The sequence below is a fragment of the Phallusia mammillata genome, chromosome 2 (genome assembly GCF_965637545.1).
Source record: "Phallusia mammillata chromosome 2, kaPhaMamm4.hap1.1, whole genome shotgun sequence".
NCBI lineage: Eukaryota > Metazoa > Chordata > Ascidiacea > Phlebobranchia > Ascidiidae > Phallusia > Phallusia mammillata.
In genome coordinates, this window is record NC_137253.1 from 8,528,338 (window position 1) to 8,554,540 (window position 26,203).

The window sequence follows — 26,203 nt, forward strand, 5'->3', positions numbered from 1 at the left end:
GTAACAAAGTTTTACCTTTCAAAGCTGTCAATGTTGTTTGAATAGATTCAATGTTGTTGTTTGTTCCGGTGAGACGACTCGAATAATTTGCACTCATTTCTGGATGAAAAAAGCAGAATTAATATGGATACATGGATACGCGACAAATGTTCAAATATGACTAGAAACCGATATTTTGTCTTGTACATCAGTAACAAATCTGTTGTATACATGACCGAATCAGAAAGTTCCAGTCTGAAATCCGATAAAAGCATAAAATTAAAGACAAAATTACACTTTTGGTCAAGGAAATGTGGTCAAATAAAAATGTAAACTGCGTCTTTGCTTTACCTTGAACGTCGAACATTCTCGATTCCATGGTTGACATATTGTGCTGCAATGTGCCTAAACAAATAAAACAAATACGTTATAATCAATTAATTTTTAACAAGGCTTGTATGCAATGCTGACAAACACAAACAAATATGTTAGTTAGGAGGGGATATATATCTATAGCGGCGCTTGAAGTCGAGATTCATTTCAAAAACATATAAGAGAGGCTATGAACTATGGAAAGGTAGACAGGTATCTATTTTAACCACGTGCTTAATACAAGATCAAGGTAAAAAGTTTGATTGTTTAAATTCAACACTTGTTCAAAATTTTGATGCAAAATAGGATATTAAACCGACCATCCGCTTATAAGCACTTTATTAAAGAGTCAAAACTCAACAAGCAACCTGCTTCAAGGAAGTATCTTAGCTACAATGAACAATTTTTCATGTGATTGTTTTGACAAGAAGCGCTAATTAAACGCTTTCGTGTCGTCATTTCTGCACCAAACAATTGAATAAACCTAATGATAACCCCATTTACAAATCAATCATTTTACAAAAACTATTTTGTCGTTATTGTTGAGGATCAATCATTTTGCGGAAGTTTTTGTGCAAAGCAGTTTATTTGGTGCAGGGGTCACGTGGTGTTCAAAATGTTTCAACTTTGCTTCAGCTCGGCTTTGAATTTTGTAAATGAAACAAATTGTTTGCAGTCACTTTTGGCGAACCACATAGCAGTTATTTGTTCGATTGCATGATTCAAATACTTTTGATCTAACAAGTTTTCAAGCCATAAGGGTAATCTATGTTAAAAAAACAACGCTTTTGTAGTCACATTCTCACCGAGCGTGACTAAAAATTGGCTCAAGATTTTCAATGGCATCATTGCATATACTTTCGTATAAAGTGCAAACACAATGCATTGCATGTTTCCTGGTTTAAAATCATGACATCGAGCAAATGTTTAGGTCACCAACGTTGATGATTTTTATGTTGCTGTTTAATTGTTTCTAAACCGCTTGACACAGAAGGTTTTTCGCCATTTAAATGATTGGTTAAAACGCAGTTACGAGCGCGCTTTAAAAGTTTTCGCAATATGAACCTATGCATTCATACGATTGTATGTAGTACTGAGCCTAAATATCAACATAATAAGGAGGTAATCGTAACAAAGTTTTACCTTCCAAACCTGCCAATGTAGTTTGGAGAGATTCAATGTTGTTGTTTGTTGCGGTGAGACGACTCGAATAATTTGCGTTGATTTCTGAATGTTCCTTGAGAAAACGTCAAATATATAACAAATATAAGCAGGTTTAAATGTTGATACACGACAGGTGTTTGATTATGAATAAAAACTGATATTTTATCTGATACATCAGTGACAAACATAGGACCGAATGTTGTATACAGGACCGAAAAGTACCAGACCGAAAACAAAATAGGAAAGCCATTATTAGGCTTGAATGTTGTTAAAATTATGCCATTTTTAAGAAATTGTAAATATTTCACGTGCAGAAATAGCAATCATGGTAATATTAAAATCATGGTAATATAGTAATATTTTAATAAAAAAATAACATCAAGTTTAGGATAAAATTATCCCGAATAAAGTCCCCTATAAAAGTAGTCACGTTTAGGTTTCGCAATGATAAATATCTAAATGTGGGATTGCAAGTTGTACACTAGAGCTTCAAATATCACCATAAGAAACAAGGCAATAGTAACTTATAACAAAGTTTTACCTTTTAAAGCTGTTCTTTAGTAAAAGGGTTTACAAAACAGCATGTTTTTTTTTTATCCACAAACTAATATGCTCAGACCTGGAACATTTTTAAATTAAACCCAAGAAATGATTTGCGCGGAATAACACCATTTCTGATAAACGGAAAATTTTCTCGATTTTTATGAAAAAAGCTTTTTTAACGTTATACGCGGAAAGGTACTATTTTTCAAAAATGATTTGGAACTGCTCAATTACAACTACTAACGAATAGCACCGTTTATGAATAAAAAACGTCTTATCATACCACTTATTTCCATCATTCCAAATTTTGCAGAAATCTAGTAAAAAACAAAATATCTAGTAAACACGTAATTTTGATGTGCTGATATATCTATCAGTCGTACCGAGAAATAAAGAGCAACAAATCCCGTAGAGAAAATCAGCAGTAGAAACATTAGACTCAACCACATCAGTTTTCGAATGCTTTGGACACTTTTTTGTGTTTCAATCATCATATTTTCCATTTTTTCGTTTTTTCTCACTTCGGAGGTGGCTTGAAACGTTTCTACAAATAACACGAGAAAGTATAAATATAAATGCATACACTAATTCAACAACACTAGGCCTACCATATTTTCATCCCCCCAAAAGAGGACACATTGTTGAAAGAAAATGAAAAAATATTTTAAGGGCATCCCCCAAATAAAAGCCTTCGAAATTAGACGCTATAGAATAGTTTGCATAAAGTTTAACGTTTATCACATAAAATACGCTTGTATTTTCAAAAAAATGTAAAAATATTCAAAAAAATAAGCTGTAATTTGGCTGCCTTCAAAGGCATGATTGTCACATATGTATTTGGTAAATCAGAAATTCTTCGAAAACGAGGACATTTGGGCACTTTTTCTTGTCTTTGGAGGACAACAAGTTTTTTGTTAAAAAGGAGGGCATGTCCTCCAAAAAGAGGACACCAGGATTGGAAGAAAGGTAGACAAACATGTAAGGTTTTGAGGTTGGTCCGTAATATTGCAACAAAAATAGCTCTGAATAAAAGCTCTTAAAAGTGCGGAAACTGGACAGTTACGCACAATGATGCAAATATTAGGCCGAACCCGAAAGTACAAGGGAAAAAATGTTCTAAACGTGAATGACCTTGTGTTCGGTTCCGCAACCAAATTGTTACATCAAACGTGCAAATGGGCCTGAAGTTTGAGCCCGAACCCGAAAGTACAAGCCCGAAACCCGGCCCTAACCCAAATCGTTTTTGAGAAAAAAAGCCCGTTTATGCCTGAAAGTTTGATTGACAGGCCTATACATTGAAGCCCCAGAAAAGAACAAGATAACAAGAACAATAGACAACATAAGACAATCGGTCTAAAACCAGACTGTTTGACAATAGGTCAGCTCCAGCATGTAGCTAATTACAGTTATTTTAAAAAAATACTGACATGGAGTGTAAATGCAGACCCGAATCATTTCTGAACAAACCAAGACCCAAACCCGGCCCGAAAAGCTTGGCCCGACTTACAACTTCGTGCCACATATACCCAAACACAAAAATCTCAAAATGTACAAATATACGCAACAATTAAACCACATACTAGCTGCGTATATATAACCAATCTAAAATATTAACTACTCAACCTTGCACAGATGGAAAGTTCGTAACTGGCACATTTTTGTTTAAAATGTTGGTTCGCCCCAATCAACAGTTGAACTGATTCGGAATAATGTAGCACCGTTTCAAAGTGACAATACATTTAGGTCAGGTATAAGCAACTAAAATGAAACACATTCTACGTACCATAAACTTGCTCCTCTAATTCCATTCCAGGCAGTTCACGGTTTTGTGTATTCATTGTCTTTAGCAGTTGTGGCTTTAACGTACGTAAGTTTATGGCTGCAGCATTCTATCACTTTGCGGCTTCTGTAATATTGCAAAAATAACGTGTTAACACGCCTGGGGTCGCCAAATGTTGCGAGGTGTTTATTGGAGGTACATCTTAATAGAATGACACATGCACGAACTATGAATACGCCGCATACAAACAACAAGAGTGAAAAAAGAAGGCAATTTGTTTTTCACCCACTCCCACACATAAAGCCGTTGCGAGGTTGTAGAGTTTGAATATTGTGACTTTTTCCAATATGTAGTTTCAAAAAACTTTTCAACCTGCTCAACACACAAAACGGGTCCTGTGGTTATAAAAGTTGTGGTCGGGTTGGGCTCTCCAAACGCAATCGCCTGTTAGCACCTCCAATCGCCTATTTATTCTCCAGCGCCCTCTCAATGATACCAAACGCCCAGGTTGAGAGCTACTGATGTGCTTTACAAAACAAAAAAACAGGAAACATCATTTCCCAGTATGCGGCTAGCGGTGGAATAAGAGTAAATTTTTAAAACAACATCACCTGGCTGTAAAACGGATTTTATTTAATTGCATAAAAAAACTTTAAATTAGTTTGAACGTGCACCACGGATTCTTTCAAATACTTGCAAGTTTTTTTTTTCTCTTTTACGCACTTTTGCAGTCGTAAACTGGATTCTACTATTTAAATAACAATATTAAACCTTTAAAAAAATGTGGCCTTAATATCAGCATATAATCTTTGGCATAAGATTGTTATGTAGCTACAGATAACCAACATTAACATATTGATAGCTCTGAATAAAAGCTCTTAAAAGTGCGGAAATGTGGAACACTTACACACAAGTAGAAAACCTCTTCTAAACTTGAATATTTTTTAATGCCTAACAATGGTTGTATGTTTAGTTTGAAGTCAATGTTGTCACTTTACACGCACATATAAAAAATATTCGGGTCGCCAAACTGTTCGCAACAGATTAAATCACACACCCGGTGTACATACCTTTTGGAAAAAGAAATTGAAATTATATAGCAAATGCGCAAGAGTTGGACTCGGGCTCGTAATTGTCTCATTTGTATTTAGCAACATAAGCTCGGCTCGATTTACTCTGTAGTGGTGCCCTTCAAATAACTCGCTGCAAATCAAGAGTTGATCTGATTCAGGTTAACATTGCATCGTCTCAGAGTAACAAAACATTTAGGTCAGGTCCCCATCAAGTCAAGAGTTTGACATTTAAGATTCAACTTCAATTTCGCGTAACTTAAACAAAACAGATCCTATGTACCATAATCATGTTGTTCCATTTCCGTCGTTCCAGGCAGATCACGGTTCTGTGTCTTCATTGTCTTCAGCAGTTACTTGTAAAGCTTATGACTCCAAGTATACAAAGTATAACACTTGTTACGAATAGTGTTACTCATTTGCACTGGTTTGTCACTGCTTCTGATTGTTGCTGCGTCACTAGATGTTACTCATTTGTTTTTTGTTTCACCTTTGTTATCCTCTTTTAGTTTTTCCCATCTGCTTTGTGCTTGTTATAGTTCCCGTTAACATTACTTTATTTTTTTATTGGGTTGAAATCACCGGCGCGCCGACTTGGTATTCCATTGCGTTGTCCTAATTGCACTTTACTCATTCACCTTTTTCTTTGAAACATTTGCAATCAATCTCTGGAATAACTATTGCCATTTCCCCATCAAACGAGAGGGCGGTGCAACTGTGATCCGGCAGACTTGTTTGGTCGACATTTGAGTAACATGTACTTTTTTTGTGCCGACCTATGGTGCCATTTGGTCTCGTTTTTTTCATATAGTTAGGTGCAACTTAAGCCCATATTTTTTAATTTAAAGTGACCCTTATAGATTGCTTTTACAAAAATAACCAAAGCCCGAACTGCCTATCCGCCCTATGTGTTTGTGAAAACATTAATAGCATTGCGCGGTCCATTCATTGACTTGTCGTTATAGCTGCGCCCGGGACCTCAGGCGCAAAAACAATAGCGCGACAAATTCGTGAGCACGCCAGGATACTGCAGCCGGGCAGGATTGTGCGTTAAACTGCCTACCAAATTAGTTGATTTTATTCTTGTGGCTTTAAACGTGTGCATGAAGTACCCTGTACTATAATCATTAATGATTTTAATAGTTACCGTGCAAGTGTGAAGTTGACAGACAAAACCCAAACATTCTTGTTACTTACTCATGCCGACAAAAACAAATTGTTGGAGTTTACCGACTTTTTTGCGCTAACGTATACAAGTACACTTTCAACAAATTTCTATCCAAAGCAACGAAACATAATTTTAACCACGCCAAGTACAGCGCCATAAAGGATAGAGTTCAACAACCGAACATATCCCCATGTCTTTGTATATGCACTCCATCCCTATTGTCACCAAAGGACTGTATGACAGGATTTTGGCTACTGGCGTACAGCAAAACGTTCGAGAGTGTATTTTTTTTCACGGGGTTCGAACCCAGGACTCTCCCGGGGACGAATCCCGATCAGGTTTTTTTGTGTCTGTATATGGGTCAGGCGCGCCAGACCATCCGGCCAAGTTCCTGCCCCGTTTGAGAGTGTATTGTCGCGGCAAATGTTGCCACAGGGGCCAGTGCCCTCTTCTGTGCACTTTTCGGTCTCAGTGTTAAAAAAACAAGAGACATCAGCAGATTAAATCCGCCACTCTATTTCATGTATATTTCTTTCGGCACTTGAAACTATCCGGCAGGATTTCTTGCGGTGGTTTCTTTATTTGTCGAACCCCATCCCTTTTTCCTACAATACGGGTTGTTAGTTTCTAGCCCCCCTCAACTGGTCTCACTAACATGCGCGACCAAAAGGTAATGAGCAAATTTTGTTTGAGTTTCTAATAAAGGGAAATAGTATTTTGGGGTCCGTGACTCCGTAGATTGAATTGATAGGTTTTGAACCACAGTTCTACTGCTTTATTTTTGATGTAGCTCAAATAGACACCTCTACTAGTTATAAGCTTACTGTGTATTTGTTTTCAAGAAATAAACACGCAAGCAATGCATACATTTAAAATGGCTTACATTAAACATTTTACCACATTTGGTAAAATTTGCCCATTAAGTTAGAACAACGTTAAAAACATCAAAACATGTAACAAGCGATAAATGCTGTATAAAGCGGAAGTGGGTTAAATACCCTTGTGTATTTCGTCATAATAGAATTCAATTCAACAGTTAAAAAGTTTGGTTGTTACGTCATCAATCGCGATGTCACCGTGGAAATCCGAGCCTCTTGTTCCCTCAAAAACAACCTGAAAGGACTCCGTCGAAGTAATGGTGGCGCTTCCCAACGACCAAACGTCACCTGATAACATGGTTTAATTTTAACTGTATCACATATGAAATTGATATGGCCCGGTCTTATCTCATGCGCCAGGTTTTAACAAATAATGTGCCACAAAGCGTTGCTAAGTATGATCTAATTAACTGTAACCAGACAGGCCCTTAATTTTGTATGTTATACCGAGGGCTTTGCTTGTTAAAACAAACACACACCTGTATCGAAAAATTGCAAATTAATTTTTGCGTTGCCTACTTGGTTATGAACCAATAACAAAAAAAAACAGTTGTTAAGTGTTACGTTAGTAATCGTGGCGACACTACACTGCTTCGTATCACAATAACCACCGTTTAAACTAGATTGAAATGGACATAAAAAGAAAAAAGCTTTTAGCAAACCCTCCCAAAAATCCTTAAATTGTTGTTTGTTTTGTAAAACGGCACAATCTATTTCCTTACTTTGGTTGCCGCTCAAGCTCCATACTACTTCGTTTGGAAGAGTTGGTCTCTTTAAATAGACTCCCAAGGTCCCAATGTCGATGCCCTATATGCAAACAAATCCATGTAGTTTTTTATGTATTTGAAAAGGAGATTGATGGTGTACCCATTAGGTGTTTAAGAAATCTTACTAAATGTTTTTTTTTCTTTTAAATGCTGATGAATATTTAACTTTTGATTGTTTATCAAAATCCTTCGCGACTCCCAGGAAAAAGGCAACCCCCATGAGGGATGGACCCACAGATTCAAAACAAGTGTTTTAATACTTACATGCATATGGTAGTAAAACTGAAGACATTGACCTGTAAAAATTATCAATTTTTTATGTAAGTTGCAAATAGTATCCTGTGAAACACATGAAGACAGCAAATAACAAGTTAAAACACATACAGAGTTATAAATGAACCTGGACAAGCTAAAAAAGTACTAGAAGCTGGAAATGATACCAAATTTTCTCTAATTGTAATATATTGCGTTTGCAAACCTTTAAACCTACAATTAAGCCTTTGTCTAATATTTGTGCTTTGGATATAACTTTTATCTGTTAATTTAGAAAATGTTTGTTTTATTTTGTGTAAAATTACATAACTGGATAATTTGTCCAACAGAAAAATAAATATGAGACAAAATTAAATCACTTTCTTACCATTGGTTGGTGGCAACATTGGTGAAACAAGTCTTGCTTTGTCATGCAATTGTCGAGGACTGCTGGTTTCGATGTACATATAGTGACCTATTTTAAAATATTAATGAATCTAGTAAATAAATACACAACGTCCCTTCCTGGTAATCTTTTTTTAAATTTTATAACTTTGCTTTTTGTACAAAAGTATCAAGCTAATTTGAAACTTGATTATTTTGCTGCATTTAATTTTCAGATCGTGTTACTAAATTGAACAAGTTTAAGTGTGTTTTTCTGCTGTTAGGTTGAAAAAATATCAAAGTTATATGGCATTTTTTAATTGGCATTGTTGATTAATTCCCCTTTTTTTCTTGCAGGGTACTTTAGTACTAACCTTCAGTAGTTGCAAATGTATGATCTGCACTTGGACCTGTACTATCTGAAGACGTGGACCCGTTATTTCTTGTCCAAGTAAAATCGGCGCTCAAATCATCAGTGAAGTTGCACAAACCACTTTCAAAGTTACAACTAAAAGGTATCCCGACTAGAAAACAAGTACATAAACACCCATTTTAGGTTTTGTTCTGCCTCTAAATATTTTTTATTTTATTTAAATTCGTTTATTCCTTGGGCTCGAACTTAGTTAGGTGTTAGATTACGATGGTGGCGTGAATTAATATTTTCCAAAAGCACGTTGTGAGGTACAAAGTCACGGGTCACGTGATAGCGATGCAGATATATTGGGATAAAACCTTAAGATGAACTTACTTTGAAATCTCGAAGTGACCTGTGCTGAAAGTATGCCCAAGTAATCTGTAGCAACAATTCAAAAAAGAATAAAAATCTACAACTTTTATTATTATTTCTTTGCCGTTTTGCAAGTAAATAGGGGAGACCGGGAATAGTTCGGAAACTGGGATACCCCGCATAATACTTATTACGTCAGTTCACAATATTGATTACAATCAGCTACACATTCAATACAAAGCAATACATCGTTTAGTAGCAAGTTTTGTTTTATTTAATTGTAAATTGTAAATTAGCATAAGCATAATTATTATCAAAAAACCAGATTTTTAAATGAGATTCGTAAGGGTGTAGTTACACCGCACATGACTGCTAGATACACCATAGAAAGTTTACACCATCTGCGTAAATGGAAACATAATAAGGAGATAAGAGTTTGGATGTTCGTTTTACCTTGTAAGTATGAAAGTTTCGATTCCACGGTTGACATGTTGTGCTGCAATGTGTCTAAAAAAAGTTGACGAAACTGTTACAAATTAACGAGTTTCGCTTTTACTGTGTCAGGAGAAGTTAGGATAACTTAAAAAGTGTTGGACAATGCCTATGAACTAGAGCAGGCTTCACCAAGCTTTATTCATGGCGGGCCTAAAAACACTACATATGACATAAGAGAGGAAAAAAGAAGAACTGCCTTGAACATTGTTATATTAAAATGACAGTCCGCTTTGCGGTACTTTAAGCGAGACTCGAAACCCAACAATCAACCTGTTTCAAGGAAGTATCTCAATTTTCTTTTCATGAGTAAACCTTTTGTTACTTATTTCTAAAAAAAACACAATCACCTTACGAAACCACATGCGCTATTTCTGGATCAATAACCTTTCAAAACCTTTCTATACCGCTATTGTTTAGGATTAATCATTTTCCGCAACGAATTGTGTTAAGAGTTTGTAAGGGGTGAGGAATCACGTGATAGTCAAGATGTATCAGCTTTGTTTCAGCTCTGCCTTGATTTTTGTGAGTGAAACTTATTTTCTACAGCCATTTCTGGCCTATCACAAACGCTTTTCTAACCACATTCCCACAGTGCATGACTTAAAATGCGTTATTGGTTTATGGTTTTCAAACAACGCTATTGCGAATAGCTTTGTATATATGCAAGTACACGGTTTAAAAATTCTTAACATCAAGCAAATGTTTTAGTCACTAACTTTGGTAATTTGTATGTTGTTCCTGAATAGATTCCAAACCTAAAAAATGAGTAGTTACTGGTGTCAAATGAAGGTTTTAAAAGCAAGTAACTTTTTCAAAATTCTAAAATGTGGAACAGATAACAGTTTATGAATGTAATGGTCCAATCTTACCTTGTCTTGTTTTCATTTCCACTTTTGCTGTAATCTAGTAAAAAACAAACGTATTTTAGATGTTCCGATCTTTCTTGGTGTTTTTATAGCAATGTAGGCCAACGTCGTTACAAAAGTTTAACTAACTAGCAAATGTTTGTCATAACTTAAAAAATAAGGTGCAAAGATTGATTCTTTGTTATAACGTTTCTTTACTGAACAAATCAACTTTTGCACAATCGTACCGAGAAATGAAGGGCGACAAATCCGACAATGAAAATCAGGAGTGTGATGATTAGACTCAACCACATCAGTTTTCGATTGCTTTGGACGCTTTTATTGGTCTCCCTTATCATGGTTTCAAGTTTTTCGTTGTTTCTCACTCTGGTTAAGCTTTGCTTCGGTGGTGCACAATTTTCTGCAAAGCACAAGACAAAAGAAATATCACAGCACGGCATATGTAACTAAAAAACTAGGCACACAGTACGTACAAACAAAAATTGCGTTCTTTAGAGTAACGTCGACATTACGCAATGTTGTTACGTCAGCATATGATTTATATCAGTGGTCGGCAACCGCCGGTCCGCGGCCCGGTACGGTCCGTGACGAGTTCGTTACCGGGCCGCATAATTTTTCAGGTTAAATGCTATAAAACATTTTGCCCATGTATCCCGGGGATGATAATCTAATTAATGTGTTTTCATTGCTAAATATTTGTAGTTTTTTGAAGACCGGTCCGCGATAAAATTTCACTTTCAAAACCGGTCCGCAGTAGAAAAAAGGTTGCCGACCCCTGATTTATATGACATCAGATCGTAATGTAGCTAGGATATCCAATGTCAATGTAAGAACATTCGTATTGTGTCTCAAAAGTGCGAAACTTTACGACATTTACACACAATAATGCAAATTTTAGGTCGAACCCAAATTTACAGGTGCCAAACCTGTTGCAAACCTGAACGTTTTTAAAGCCCAAATAATGGCCGGACGTTTAGTTAAGGAACCAATTTGCCAGATATACGCTGACATAAAAATATCGAGATGTACGACAACGACAGGTTTCGAACTAACAACCTAACCTCGGCTGGATTTACTCTGTAGTGGTGCCCATAACTCATGTGCATAAGTGTGATACGGGTTTACATTATGTCGTCTCAGAGTAACAAAACGTTTATGTCAGGTCCATATCCAGCAAGGAGTTGAAACTGAATTTTACGGTTCAACTTTACGTAACAAAACAAAACAAATCCTGCGTACCATAACATTGTTCCTCCATTTCAATCCCAGGCCGGTCACGGTTCTGTGAACTCATTGTCTTTACCAGTTGCTTGTAAAGCTTATCACTCAGACAAAGTATAACTCTTAATACTCACATCTATTTATTGTGTTTTAATCGGGGTACGAATAGTTGCTGCGCCTTCTGCTTTCTATGCGGTCTATGCTCTAACGAGTGTTTTTCTTCCGCGAAAAAATGCTTAGTCTGCATTTTGTACATCGGAGGGGATTTCCCTTCAAGAATGAGAGAAAACCTACCTATGAGTTTGGAAAGACAGATTTTGATTTCCATCTGGAAAATGAATAAGCCGAAATAATTTAAGTGGGACGCAAACACGATTTGTGAGAATGTAGATGCAAGAAAAGGTACCGAGTACAGATTGACGTTGATTTTCTTTTTGAAATACTACGACACTTTGTCGCCCTCAAGTGCGCTTTGTTATTGAATGCGGACACGTATCGTTTTGATTACTTTACCTTTTTGCAAAGAAAAAAAGTATCGATTTGATCCACATCCTGCCGGTTCCCATATAGGTGAAAAGTTCGGGTTTAGATGTCCATGTTTTTGTTCCTTTATCAACAATATCTTGGATTTCGTATAAGTGGTTTTAAAAAAAGTAGTTCTAGGTAAAAATGCCTAGTGTGGTAAAAATCGAGGCCCAAACCCGAAAGTATAATCCCGAATCCTCACCGAACCTAAACTCTTTGAAAAATAAAGCTCAAATGGGCCTGAAAGTTCGTGAAGTTATTGCACAAACATGACCAGGCGTAATTTCGGGCCAAAATCATATCAGTTTCGTTCACATTTAAATCCAAACAAAGCACAACCGGACCCGAACCCAAACAGAAAAGTCCGGGCTAACTTACTCTAGTAATATATGTTACGAATAATGTTACTTATTTGTTTGTTGCACTGTTTTATCGTTGCTTTTGTTTGTTGCTTTGTCACTACATGTGCAAACCTTTCCAATTGATCTCGTTGTAACTTTTGTTTAAGTGCAACTTGAGCCCAATGTTGTAAATTGAATCGCGCCATTTACATTGCTTTTAAGAGAACTGCCAAAGTCAGTATTGCTTTTCCGACTTTGTGTTGAAAACATGATTTGTAGTTCGCGGCATATTTATAGATTTCACCGGATAGCCGATAGAGCAGTGTCCAAAACCCTCGGCGCAATCCAAAACCTCGGAGCGCGCCAGAACGCTGTAATCAGAAAGGACCGCGCGCCTCTCTGCCGACCAAGGAAAATTTATTTATTTGTATGATTTCAAATGTGTGTATGAACCCGTCTCTCTTTATGATCGGTGATGATTTTGATAGTTTTATTGAAGCTTATATTTCGCATCGTCCAAGCGTGAAATCGACAGAAATAGTTAAAACTCACTTATTGCTTACGCATGTCGACAAAGATTTTTTGTATATATACAAAGACAAATTTGGTATGCAAAGAAAAGGAACATGATTTTAACCACGCCAATCACTGCGCCATGTTCTTATGAATAGGGTGCAACAACCGAACGAGTCCTTACGTGCCTTTGTATATGTGCTTCAACCCCTGACGGTTAGAGGGTCCGTAAAGGCAAAAGATGCCAACGTCAAGAACGCGATGTTCGCTCAAGGGACAGGAGTTTAGCAATTGTCGTTGTGCAAAACGTAAAGTACCGAGAGTTTGTCGCCACGGCAAAGATGACCAAAGGCGTCCGGCCCCCCTTCTGTGCCTTTTCCAGTTTCAGGATTACAAAAGCAACCGGAGACCTCAGTTTATTGACGCCAACTTATAGCAATGTATGTCATCTTTTAGACCAGTGGTCTTCAACCTGTGGGTCGCGACCCCAAGTGGGGTGGCCTAAACTTTTTCTGGGGTCGCTATAAATTTAATTTATTGGCGTTTAAATTTATTACCCAAAAATGATGTTTTTTTTCTAGTTCGCAACCTTTGCCAATGTTTTACATTACAGCTTGGTACCTCGTGTCACAATCTAATCATTGTGATGCAATAATCCATCTAAAACACAAGTTGTCCAACCTGTTGTTACGCGATAGAGCCCCATGAATGACATATTGTCTCCAAAATAATACAGCGAGTTCAGGGAAAAATACATAAATTTACTCATTTCTGCCAACTGGTGAGATTTAACGCGAATTAGGTTGGCCAAATTAAATAAAACTTGTGGGTACTTACATTTGAGCGTAATACTGCACACTGAATGCTAATATTTAAAGTCTACTTGAAAATTAAGTAGACAAATTTTCATGAAAATAGTTTTTGTTTCGGCATTGCATGAAGAATTTTTCACTATCTGAAAAAAATGGGGTCGCATGTAAATGTTGATTTAAATTTCTTATAAACTGGGGTCGCCTTTAAAAAAGGTTGAAGACCACTGTTTTAGACGAGGCACCATGCGTGGTATCCTGCCAATGGATGTACGAAACCTGATATGCACAATTACTCTGTACCAACAAGTTAGCCTACCATACAATAATGTTTTGCATGTAGTTTGCGAGAACATTTGGTTTAGAATTATGCATTTGTGAGACCGCACTGACAAACAAGCAAAGAATTCATTATGGTTGTTTGTAGTGCGGCAAAGCAATGTGCAACGTTACCCCGAGTGTCAAGAAAGTCGGTGAATACTAAGTTAATTCAGCAGCATGTTGTGTAAATGCGCAGCATTCGGGAAATACTTTACCGGTCTGTACACTTGAAACACGGCGAACTTTGGATACTTGCCCTGGTGGATACAGGTACTTCGGTAATTGTTGTTCAAAAGCGCGTGTGGATTATCTGTCGCGAGTTCCCAGTATTGTTAGGTATTCTAATGCAGATGGTGGTGAACTACATATAAACGGACAATGTATCCTGAACGCGCTGAAGTCGGCAACATCATCAGTTTTTTGTGTACGTAATATCTAGCATTAAAGAAGATTGTACACTTGGTTTACAATTTCTTCAGCGCAACCTCTTTAAATGAACTGTATAGATTGAGGCTAATTCTTAGCTTTGCGTAGGTTCGCACGGGTATATAAGGATAAGGTAAAAAAATGATTTTTTTGCTAAACCTCATTTTGCACAGTCGTACCGAGAAATGAAAAGCGACAAATCCGACAGTGAAAATGAGAAGCGGAAAAATCAAACTCAACCACATCAGTTTTCGATTGCTTTGGACGCTTTTATTGGTCTCTCTTATCATGGTTTCAAGCTTTTCGTTGTTTCTCATTCTGGTGGTGCTTTGCTCTGGTGGTGCAAAGTTTTCTGGAAAGCGCAAGACAACAGAAATGTCACAAAACGGTATATGTAACTTAAGAATCGCCTTAGAAGCTTATGCGATCTATTATGTTTGAAATCTTGCAAAACCAGAACTTACGTTCTTTGCAGCAATGTCAACACTGCGCAAATGCGTTCATTCACCGTATTGTTTATGACGACTTTAGTATAACTATATAGGGCAGTGGTTCTCAAACTTTTGTATTGTCGGGGCCAAATGGTAGTATTTCAAGTGTGTAGGGAGCCGCAAAAAAACGAAACCTGGAGAAAATCACTAAAGACTATTACCTTGAAAGCTAAAATATAAATGTTTGGTGGTTTTCTGAGGTCTGGTGCGAGCCGCAAAATAAGTAGTTGGGAGCCGCATGTGGCCCCGAAAACCGGGTTTGAGAACCACTGATATAGGGGGTTCCAACTTCCAATGTCAACAAAAAGAAAGACACATTGCAATTGCACTGCTGTAACAATGCAATTAGCGTTTGTTGTAAGTTTTGAGAAGAGGTGCAGAAAAATATGTACACCTTTGTATTAAGTTGGCTGTGGTAAAATCTACGACTGGGAGATCAAACACGCGGCTCACGGGCCAAGTGTATTTGTGCGACCCACGAAAAGGTATGTGTTTTACTCGGGCCGAATACAAAGCCCAGCCAGTGACTGCTGGACTCATTATTAGTGAAGGTATAGAGTTGGCTTAGATGCGACGTTTTAAAGGATTCTTGCAGTGGCTAGTTCGGCCCTCGACTCACTTTAAAAATTGTTGGCCCTCAAAATAATATTAGTTTGAGACTTTTGATCAAAGTAGTAAATATAAAATATAGTAAATTTACAAAGTAGTAAATATAACTGCAACTTAAAACAGCTTTAAACAAAAACCTCGCTGGTCGCCGAACATGACGTTTATAGTGATTCAGATTTGTAAGCGTTCCAACATAAAATCCCAATGCGATGGTGCCTTTAAAGCCCGAATTGAGACCGAATATGTAGCTTAGCATTAAGTTAACCAAAAAAAGCCTACATAAAATATATGCAGAATATATTAGGTACACAACAATTAAATTAATATACAACATGTGCGTGCCCATAATTAGGAATTAGCTATTTATTCATTTATTTTATGATCTCATTTACTTAATCGCTTATAATTCCGGCTTCGAAAAAAGTCAGGTTAACAAAACGTTGTAAACTAAAAAATTAAGTCAGGTCCGTAACAAGTTTAAATTGAAAATTTCAAGTCCAACTTAAACTTCACCACACTTATACAAAACCAATCCTATGTACCATAACACCGTTCCTGCATTTCCATCCCGGGCTGGTCTCGGTTCTGTGCACTCATTGTCTTTAGCTGATGCTTGTAAAGCTTATCACTCACACAAAGTACTCCTCTTGATACTCAGCAGTACATTTTTATGCTTTAATTAGGACTGGAATAGTTACAGCGCGTTCTGCTTTCCATACGGGCTGTACGTGTCTTATCGAGTCTTTTTTCTTCGCGTAAAAATGCTTGTTCAGCATTATTTTATACATTGGAGGGGATTTCCCATTAGTGTTTAGAATGACGGTGATTTGCTCTTTTAATTAATATATGACTCTGTATCGCAATCTGGTGTCAGTATTTTAAACTAGTGGCTCAAAAAGGGATTTTGCAGAAAAACTCTTTGTTTTTTTAACACAGACAGGTAAGGGTATTATTATTATTGTTATTATAGTTTCGCGCGCTCTTGATTTGGCAGCAAGATTTTTCCGCTTTTTTCTGTCTTTTGCGATGGCCATAATCTCCTACATTTTTAACGCTCTAATTCTTAGATCTTTGCGAAAAGTCTCCTTCCAGGTAAGGTTTGGCCTTCCTCTTCTTCTTTGCCCTTGCAGAGTCCAGCTCATAGCGATTTTCGGAGCCCGTTTGCCTGACATGCGTAACACTAACACATGTCCCGCAAATCTGAATCTCCGTGTTAACGCGATGGTACATGGAGGCTTTGTACCACAAATTCGGTACACTTTATCGATTGCAATGTGGTCCTTTTATGTAATACTGTATTTTGGATTCTTTGGAGACAACGCTGATGGAAGACGTTTTTGTGTTTTTTCAGCTTGCCTGTCATTTTCTTGGTTTCGCTTACAAAACAGTGGGCATCACAATGGACATTTACAGTGTGATCTTTACCACTCTTGAAACTTTGGAGCTTGACAAACAGAGTTGAGCGTTCGGAAAGCAGAAACAGCTTTTCCGATGCGGGCATTTATGTCTGCCTCCACATCGCCATCTGTTGCGAACACAATGCCCAGGTAGGTAAAGCTTGTGATGTTACAATGTCAGCAAACCATCTTCAATCTCTAACCTACAAAATAACCCAAAATTTAAGGCAATTCCAATTACAGCTCCAGGTAATTCTAAAGCTTCAACTAGTGCCAAAAAACACACCAGTTCTGATAAACTGTCTGAGCAACCACCAGAAACTGTTAGTGATGATGAGTTGTCCAGCATGAAGGAAAAGTTGCTGAAATGCAGGAGGCAGCTAAAAAACTCAAAAACTTACAACAGGAGCAGCTGGCTGCAATCAAGCAGACGTCTGCTGTGGTAAAAGCTGTGGCTATTGCTCCTGCAAAGCCTGACCTCAGTAAATCAATTCATGTTGCAAATGTACATTTTTCTGCCACTGAAAAACAACTTTCTGGACATTTTGGTATTTGTGGCAAGGTCAAAAGGGTTACTATTCTTAAAGATTCTTTCACTGGACACCCCAAAGGGTAAGCACAAATATTTCATTCGATAAATGTATTTTGATTCTTACCAGTAGTTTAAAAATTTCGGCAGTTTGTGCAGATCTTTTAGAATATATTGGCAAAACTAGCCACCCTAACAAGCAACTGCAATCTGTTACGCTGCATACATTAACCTTTTTATTTATTTGTTCTGACATATTCCATTGGATACTTTTTTATTGGTTTAGGATTTTAATGCTGCATCCAATGATTCAAATAGATTAACCAGTGCGATGCAAATTTATTCTTTCATGGCATCTTAATACGTTTTTATTCTGTATTAGTTTTGCGTATCTTGAATTTGAAGAAGAAAGTTCAGTTGAAAGTGCTCTTGCTTTGGACAACACAACATTTTGCAACCGCGCAATCAGAGTCACCCGAAAAACATCTATCACTCCTACACAACCTACTTTCCCGAAACCTGCACCATTTTCATTTAGAACTTGCCCTCCATTGAGAGCAAAGCATCAGTATAGTGCACGAATGGCTATAACTGCTGTGTGGCCAAGGTTCCACGCAATACAAGGCCGAAACAAAACTTGGGTGAAACCTGGGTATGTCCCATCCTAAGTCAGCTCTACTTCGTATTTGATACCGTTGATTGTATGGTGACATGGCCATTCTCAATCATATCGTCTATTGGTTGGTGTAACCATTTGGTAACCAAGAAAAGTTGCATTTGTTAATTTTGGAATTTTCGTTTTTTTTGTTACCTGTTTACATTTTAAATAGTGCATTTGAAGTAAAACAAACACAAATGCATCAGGTTGCCATTGACCACACTTGTATTGTTCCAGCTCGAGATGTTCTAGGTAGAAAAACTAAATGGTTTGCTACAGAATTTCTGGTAATCCAACTGTTTATCGTGAAACACAACTAATGCCTTTAACTTTAATATTCTCGCGATGTGACAGGTGTGCAAATGCATTTGTTTGAATGGTAAAACGTGTAACACACAGGGCATATAGTTTGGTGTTACCACTAAGCTACAAACCATGTCTTGATTTTTGTTTGCATTCTTGTTTTTTATTGATAATATATACTTCACCAACCATGTCTTGATTTTTGACGCATTTCTGCTTAAAGCCATTTTGAATGGGTGAAGTATATATTATCAATAAAAAACAAGAATGCAAATTTATGCACATTAAGAATGTCATACTGTATACATAAAAGGTGATTTGTATTCTTAGGCTTTAATATTTTACTTTTTGTTACAATTTGAAAGCTGCTGATAACTCATGTTTCTTTTGCATTATCCCTGGTCTACACACTTCCTTTATAGTCCATTATTTTGGTGCATAATGTTTTAATGTATTTCACAATTTTCCCTGTCAGTTTTCTTTCACAATGAGGATGCTTTACAAATTTGCGACCATGAATATCCTTTATGTACTAAACATGCAAAATGTGACTGTAAGCTTGTTCGAAGTCCACAATTTTGCAATGGATTCATGTTCAGTTGTGTGTTTTTGAAACAACTCATTAAAATGTTTAGTTTTTTGCAGGTTGACATTAGACTTTGAACTCAATCTGACACATAGTAACATACTGTTTTAAATATATACGTAACATAAAACCACAAACTGTTTAGTCCCTAAAAACATTGTGTGTCGATTGTTAGCTGACAGATTTCAAGTTGATGTGGCTCACAAACAAGGAACTTTTGAAACTTTACACTTTCCTGTTCCTGGCTATCAGGACAAATTTGCTTTCCTGGACATCATCGGTAACAGGTAAAGAATTTAATTTAATTTTTGTGTGTTTTGGTAACCAACCTGTACCCTGTACTGGTTAATGGCTGTGTTTTTTTTATGTAGATGTAATATTGTTATCGATATTGGTTGATGGTGTTCAATATAACCAGTGGTGGGATTCAGCGGTTCTGTAGAACCGTCTTACAAAATTGTATAGGATCAGCGCACCGGTTAAAATTAATGGTTACTGTCAATGGACTTTTTGTAACAGCACCGGCTGAAAAATATGACTTTTGTGATAGAACCGACTCACAAAAAATTTGGATCCCACCACTGAATATAACATCTAAAATTAATTCTCTTGACTTCACAGTTTTTCTTTTTTCAAAAAGCAGATTAATATGAATCATAAACAGTTGACAGAATCTTTGCTGAAACATTATGCTCCTGTTAAATTTCAGGATATGGATTAAATGAGCAGCTCTATCTTGACGTTGTGTACCCAGAGGATGTAGCGTACACATACAAAATACGACAAGCTCGAGATTTCAGCGACACGTTTTCCAGTCAATTACGCAACATTAGATTGATTGCAACGAACCCCCCACATGCTTGTGGTCGCTTAATTGAAAACGGACAACTTTTAAGAGGTCATGTAGCACTAATAGAACGTGGGTAAGTACATATTTCTATGATGAGCTGATTGTTGTTTGTTTGAATTTTTTGGCTGTAGTTAGTTTGTATGGTTTTGTGGCCCAAAATGTCAAAATTTATTTGGGTAAAAAAATATTATATATTATAAAATACATATTAGAAATAATGTATTGCAGTGTCAAGTAAACATTGTTATTGGTTCTTTTTGTTCCTTAAACTTAAGTTGTCTTGTCATATAATTGCCAGTATTTAGTGGATTTGTGGTGCAGTCAGGACTGTTTGTGCTTTTAGAAAAACAATTTTACTATAATGTAGTATGTTATCATTCAAGCTTGTAAAACAGGATGTTGAAACACTGGTTATTTTGCAATAAGACTGCTGATTCAGTATAGCGCTTTCAATGGGCCTGGCGTACTGTGATTTATATATGTGTGTGCCGTGATCGCTGGTCTGCATAGACGCTTCAGGGCTGATCCCAGTTATGAATTTATGTTCATCTTAACTGAAGACTGCTGTAGGAGCAAAATTTGTCAATACAGTAAACCTTGGTTAATCTGCACCAGTTTTGACCAAAAACATTTGTCCGGATTAGGCGGAGATCCGGATTAACCGATGTCGAATTGTTTAAGTCTTACCACAATAAAACTCATTTATATCAAGTTTTGTCCAATATAGCGAAGATCCAAAATGCCTGAATCCGGTATAAGTGAGGTTTACTGCATAATACACCTGAGGTAGCATCTCAAACATTTCTGTTGGCTTAATTTACAGGGAGTGTTCATTTATGACCAAAGCTGTCAATGCTGAATTGTATGGAGCAGTATCTGTTATTTTTATGGACAACAAACACGATGATATTGACCAGTGGATTGACTTGGTACGAGATGAAACTAACAGGAGGGTTGGGATACCGTCATACTTTATGCTGCGAAAAGATGGGTAAGAAATTGTATTTACTACGAAAGCACAATGCCTGTAAGATAGACAAAAACCGTAGTGTGTAAGGTTTTATGCATTTTTTACAAAAATACATATGCATTTTTTTTCATTTTCAGATAAGGTTAAATTTGTTTGTTTTTATTGTGTGCTTGTTAGTAAATATTGTTGAATAGCATACAATTGAGTGTGTTACAATTTCTTGACTTGCAACAAACTTGTGCTCACAAGGTTTTTCTCATCATATCTATGTCCTTATCATCAAGAAAGAAATTGATTCTGGTTGATTTATTAACTTGCAAGGCCACCTCATAGTGCACTGATTGTGGCCCTTGTGGGCATCAAACATTTAGGCGATTTTATGCCAACTCGGGTTACAAATGAAACGAACATATCAAATTTCATTTGTTTTGTAGGAAAATGACTACAGAGTCCTTAAAAAGTCACAATCTTCCAGCAGCAATTATCAATTTGCCAGTAAACTATACTAACAGAATGGTGGTTCACCATCCCCCATGGAACTATTGGTGATATTTTCCAAACACTGTGATGGACGAGCTTCTGATATCTTTTTTTAGTTTGTGGTGCTTAATAGATATATTTTATATATTTGCATACTGTACTGTTAATCAAGAATACTTTGCATATAGTAGCAAACTTTTTAGATAATGTATGGCTTACAACAATTGGGTATTTAGTATATATATTGTAATTGATTTTTATTGTATGATTGAAGCTTTTAGCAACTGTTGTTTGACTAGTTGCACATATTCCTCTGTGTACATAATTCCACTAGAAATAGTAAAACGGTTTAAATAGGCTACAGTACAACTTGGATTTTTCACAGTATGAAATATGTGAAAAAGCTTGTTATGTGATACTGAAGCTGATTGACAAAATGACAAGCTGGCTTTGCAATTGATGGTTTATTTTACTCCCTTGAAGCCAATGTGTTGCCTAAGAGGCTAAGCACTTACTGAACATTTTTTGTGCAATAATGTACAAGTGGCCAAACTGTTTTTGCCTATTTTGCTCCAGTCGCTATTTCTTTTAATGTGCCTTTTGGATGCCTGTCTATTACATTTGGCCATTCCCTTGGAAGGAAGTGTAGGACTTGTAGCCTAAGTATATTCAGCAGAATTTCTGACTGTAGTAAGTAAAGTCATAAGCTACATTGAGTATTTAAAGAGACACTAAAAGGGACTTGGTTTACAGTGATTGGACTGGAGGTAAGTCAGAGACTGGAAAATTCTTTTCTGGAATGGGATTCGAACAAAATAACTGTATTTCCAGGCCTGAAAAAAATGTAGTCAATATGATTGCATTTTGTACTAAAGAGTTGTTCTCTAATGATCTTAATTTGGTAAACTTTCTTGGCCCATTTTCCTCCGAGGCCGTGTAGCTCGGAACCTATGCTCGGTCTGTACGTTTTGTAGCTTTCATCATTTCCACCCCAGCAAGCGCCCCTATTCTGCAAACCTATCAGCTAAAGAACTTGCTTGTAGGCTACAAATTTTGTATATGCTTCTAATCTTAAACATTTCTACAGTAGGCAAGTAACAAGGCAATAGCGACGAAACCAGACAAATATGTAATATACCCGTAGCAACACTTGATAAGCCGGTAAACTTGATTAACTCGTGGTCCTCTCTTTCACCAGGCCTTCGGATGCTCCATACATTTTTTTTGGGTATCTTGAACCAGCGTTGTCCGCTGTCGAGCATTTTCCACTTTTCTGCAAAACAAATAAAAGTGCGAGCTTCTGAAAGAGCAGTGACTGATTGCACAGCAGAACAATTGAGTGTTTGTTATCTGTCATGTTTTTTTCTTTAGTTGTGACCAAAGTAATGAAAGTATACATAAAACAAAACTAGTCCAACCCATTGTTAAGCGATAGAGCCGTATGGACGCCATTTTGTGTCCAAATTAACAGCTAGGAAAAAATATTAATTGTCTGATTTTGCATACTGGTTGGCTTTAACGCGAATTTGATAGGCCAAGTCGAATAAAAACTTTTGGGTTCGAACAATTGATAACAGCGTGATAATGCACGAATTTGAAGTTTACATGAACAACTTTAGCTTGTAATAGTAAGTTGAAATGTTAGAACCCGAAATTTGCATTCAATTTGGCGAATTAAATTCGCGTTGAAGCTCTCCACTTTGTAATCTCCGTTTAAGCTCTCCAGTTTAAAATCAGACAACTTATGTGTTTTCTTCAATCACAATGTGTGTTCTGTACCCTTTCTTCCGGCGCTCGAAACTATCCGGCAGGGTTTCTTTTGGTGGTTCTTTTCCTGTCGAACCCCACCCTCTTTCCCTAACACGGGTGGTTAGATTAGGTCCCAACCTGACTGGTTCCACCAACGTTTCACCCCCAGTCTTGACGTCCTAATGCGCCAACCTCACCCTCTGATGTGAGTCCCCGTCACATAACGCTTATAATAACGGTGTAGCTGCAGCGCGTTTCTCATATCCCCACCAACTGTGCCCTCTATTTTGTCGCGCTTTTTAACGTCTCAACATTGCGCAGCTATCTCCGGCAAGGTGAATATTTTAGTGCAATTGTGTTACTACGATTTTTTCACCGAGCGAAATAAACTCGACTCAACTTCCTGTACCCGCTGTATCATTTTGGACACAAAATAAGTTTCATGGGATTTATTGCGTAACAATGGGTTAGGCAACTTGTGTTTCATACAGACTTTGGTTGTGACCAGTGATGACTTTTGCCCGCCATTTTCAAGTTTGGCAGACATTCGGCTATTTGTCCTAATTTTCGGTTTTGGCCCGAACATTTTGGATCCGTTACACTACTACTTTTACTGCTTTTTTCAATGCTGGAAGCCTATTTGACTGATAAGATATGCACCGAGTGTACCGAATGCCCTGTATGCCCTGTCGTTTTAAAACACTGTATCTTGTTGTTAATTACTATACCGATTAGCGACGATGAAAATCTATCAATTAAACAAGTATGAATATACACAAGATAAGTTTGGAATCTAAATTCGAAGCCCAATAGGTATGTACGTGTATGTCGAATATTGTGCTTGAAGTATTAACTGCTACTCTTGCGCATTTATTAATCGCCAGTTCCCGTTTTTTGTAACTTTCTCCGTTAAACACTGGACTGCCCTCTGCGTTTGCTGTCGCAATAATTCTAAGTTTGCCCGCCCAGCATCCAAGATTATCGTATGCAGCTGTCGTAAAAGACAAAAAGTTTTTGTTTGAATTGATCAACGTTGCACACAACTCTTGCTCATTTGCCGTTTTTCTTGCTAAAAAATAAAAACCTACAAATGTCGACACAACGTTCCAAACAGGTTGAGTCATATATTTTTCACTGTGGCACCTAAAACCGGGTTCGCACATTAGTCAGGATTTTGTAAAACGATTCTATCAATTGTATCGCAGTTGAAAAGTTCATGCTTTTGAATAGACTTGTGACAGTCCCCGAATTTGTTAGGTTTCAGGTTACAAAATAAGTGAACTATTAACCTCCTGCAACGATTAGTAAACAAGGTCATGGCTGTACTTCTGTTGTTTTGGTGTATATCTTTGGCGAAAAAAACTCAAACTCAACTCGTATCATAGTCATAGTACTATAGTAGGCTTCGTGGACAAGAATTGTTTTTCTATATATTATTTCTCTTCAGATGTTAGTTACTATAAGCTACTTTTTCTGCATAAAACCACACCCTCTTTTCCCTGGCCCCAGTGGTTCGTTTCTAGGGTCTATTCGACTGGTTCCACCAATGTTTCCTCTTCTAGTCGTGTTTTACTCACATTGCACCAAACTCATTCTCTGGTGAGCGCCCATCACATTAAGGTTTATAATACGGTGTAGCTGCAGCGCGTTTAGCAATTATCCACCAATTGTGTACTCCACTGTTTTGCGCCCCATAACGTTTCAACGTTGCGCAGCTATTTCCGGCTTTGTGATCGTTTAGTGTCTTTATGTCACTATGTTGTCTTTTGACAAGCGAAATAAAGTCAACTCATGTAGAATATGAATAGATGTCACAAAATTGTTTAGTTACTTAATGTCGCTTTATTTGTGGATATCAAGTGCGAACGACCTATCATGCACAACCTATCACTTGTAAGCAAAAACGAACAAATGTTTTGTTTTTTTAAGAAACTTTAGTTTGCAGCTCGTTGCACAATGAGCAAAACCAGCGATCACAGTACACTCAATAATCATTGGTACGTCATTCTTATTCAAGACGATTTATAGAATAGGCCAGCCTCCAACAACAACAATGACAGTTTTGATGTGATCAAGTGTTTCAAAGTTTTATGTTTTGTCTACAAGTTGTTCCAATTTACCAGTTGATCTTATTTTACTTCAGAGCTAATTCTTCTTCGACGATCTTGATTTGGTACACTTGGTTGCCCCATGGTCCCCCGAGTCCGTCTCCTTCACACGCTAGACTCGGTCCATATATTTTGTAGCTTTCATCATTTCCACCAAAACAGGCTCCTCCATGCTGTAAACCTATCACCCGAAAACCTTGCTTGTAGGCGACTTGTGTACACTTGGCCTTGGACATGTTGCGACGTTTGTAATTATCATAAAGTAACACATCGTTTAACTTTATCATGGCACGATCTGATTGATCTTCCCAGCATCCCAAATCGGTCAAATGCACTGTACCAGAAAGAGTTTGATTTTGCGATTGGTAACCAATTTTGAATAGTATGTTTACTGTATGCGAAAAAAAAAAACATTGTTTACTTAAGCACTTTACCCCTAATACTTATTCTACATACTGCGTATTTACTAAAATCAATACAAGTCGTCACGTCAACGTTCTTTTCAATTTTTGTCTGTTTTTGGTTTTGGGCATACATTGCTCTCTGAATGCACTGAGGAACGCTATGAACAACTTTAGATGATACAACTGTGGCCACATACCAGTTTATGTATTGATTAACATATGTCTGGGCATACACACGTCCTTTCTGACTTCCTGAAAATCGTGTTAATTAATGTTAGATTTCGATCAACGACCGCCCATGTAATATGTTTTGCGTAGCTCAACATTTCTAACAGGCTAATAAATTAAAAAAAAACGGTGCGTATAGCTTATGGGGATTATGCTTGTAATTCACTTGTCACTAACGTTAGCTAATATACCCGTAGCACCACTGATAAGCCGGTAAACTTGATTAGCTTGTGGTCCACC

General features: G+C 37.1%; 3 protein-coding genes across 3 annotated transcripts in view; 2 read left to right on the forward strand and 1 right to left on the reverse strand.

Annotated features, from left to right (window-relative positions):
• Window positions 1-10,819, reverse strand: part of LOC145212914 (uncharacterized) — a 35,704-nt gene extending 24,885 nt beyond the window's left edge. The window contains exons 1-5 of the mRNA XM_080081160.1: window positions 10,673-10,819; window positions 10,449-10,482; window positions 1,495-1,578; window positions 1,292-1,366; window positions 331-384 (exon numbers count right to left, since the gene is read on the reverse strand). Coding sequence (XP_079937286.1) covers window positions 331-384; window positions 1,292-1,366; window positions 1,495-1,578; window positions 10,449-10,482; window positions 10,673-10,783 — 358 coding nt within the window. The 5' untranslated portion in view covers window positions 10,784-10,819. The remainder of the gene's footprint in view (window positions 1-330; window positions 385-1,291; window positions 1,367-1,494; window positions 1,579-10,448; window positions 10,483-10,672) is intronic.
• Window positions 10,820-16,576: 5,757 nt separating this feature from the next.
• On the forward strand, window positions 16,577-22,125 carry LOC145214974 (protease-associated domain-containing protein 1-like). The gene is made up of 7 exons (XM_080083624.1): window positions 16,577-16,641; window positions 17,053-17,248; window positions 17,342-17,710; window positions 18,010-19,461; window positions 19,884-20,097; window positions 20,848-21,015; window positions 21,429-22,125. The coding sequence occupies exons 4-7, from the start codon at window positions 19,368-19,370 to the stop codon at window positions 21,541-21,543; spliced, it is 591 nt and encodes a 196-aa protein (XP_079939750.1). The 5' UTR covers window positions 16,577-16,641; window positions 17,053-17,248; window positions 17,342-17,710; window positions 18,010-19,367; the 3' UTR covers window positions 21,544-22,125.
• On the forward strand, window positions 17,466-18,295 carry LOC145212915 (polyadenylate-binding protein 2-B-like). Its single transcript, XM_080081161.1, has 2 exons — window positions 17,466-17,710; window positions 18,010-18,295. Exons 1-2 carry the CDS (start codon window positions 17,466-17,468, stop codon window positions 18,293-18,295), a joined length of 531 nt encoding a protein of 176 aa, XP_079937287.1.
• Window positions 22,126-26,203: the final 4,078 nt, after the last annotated feature.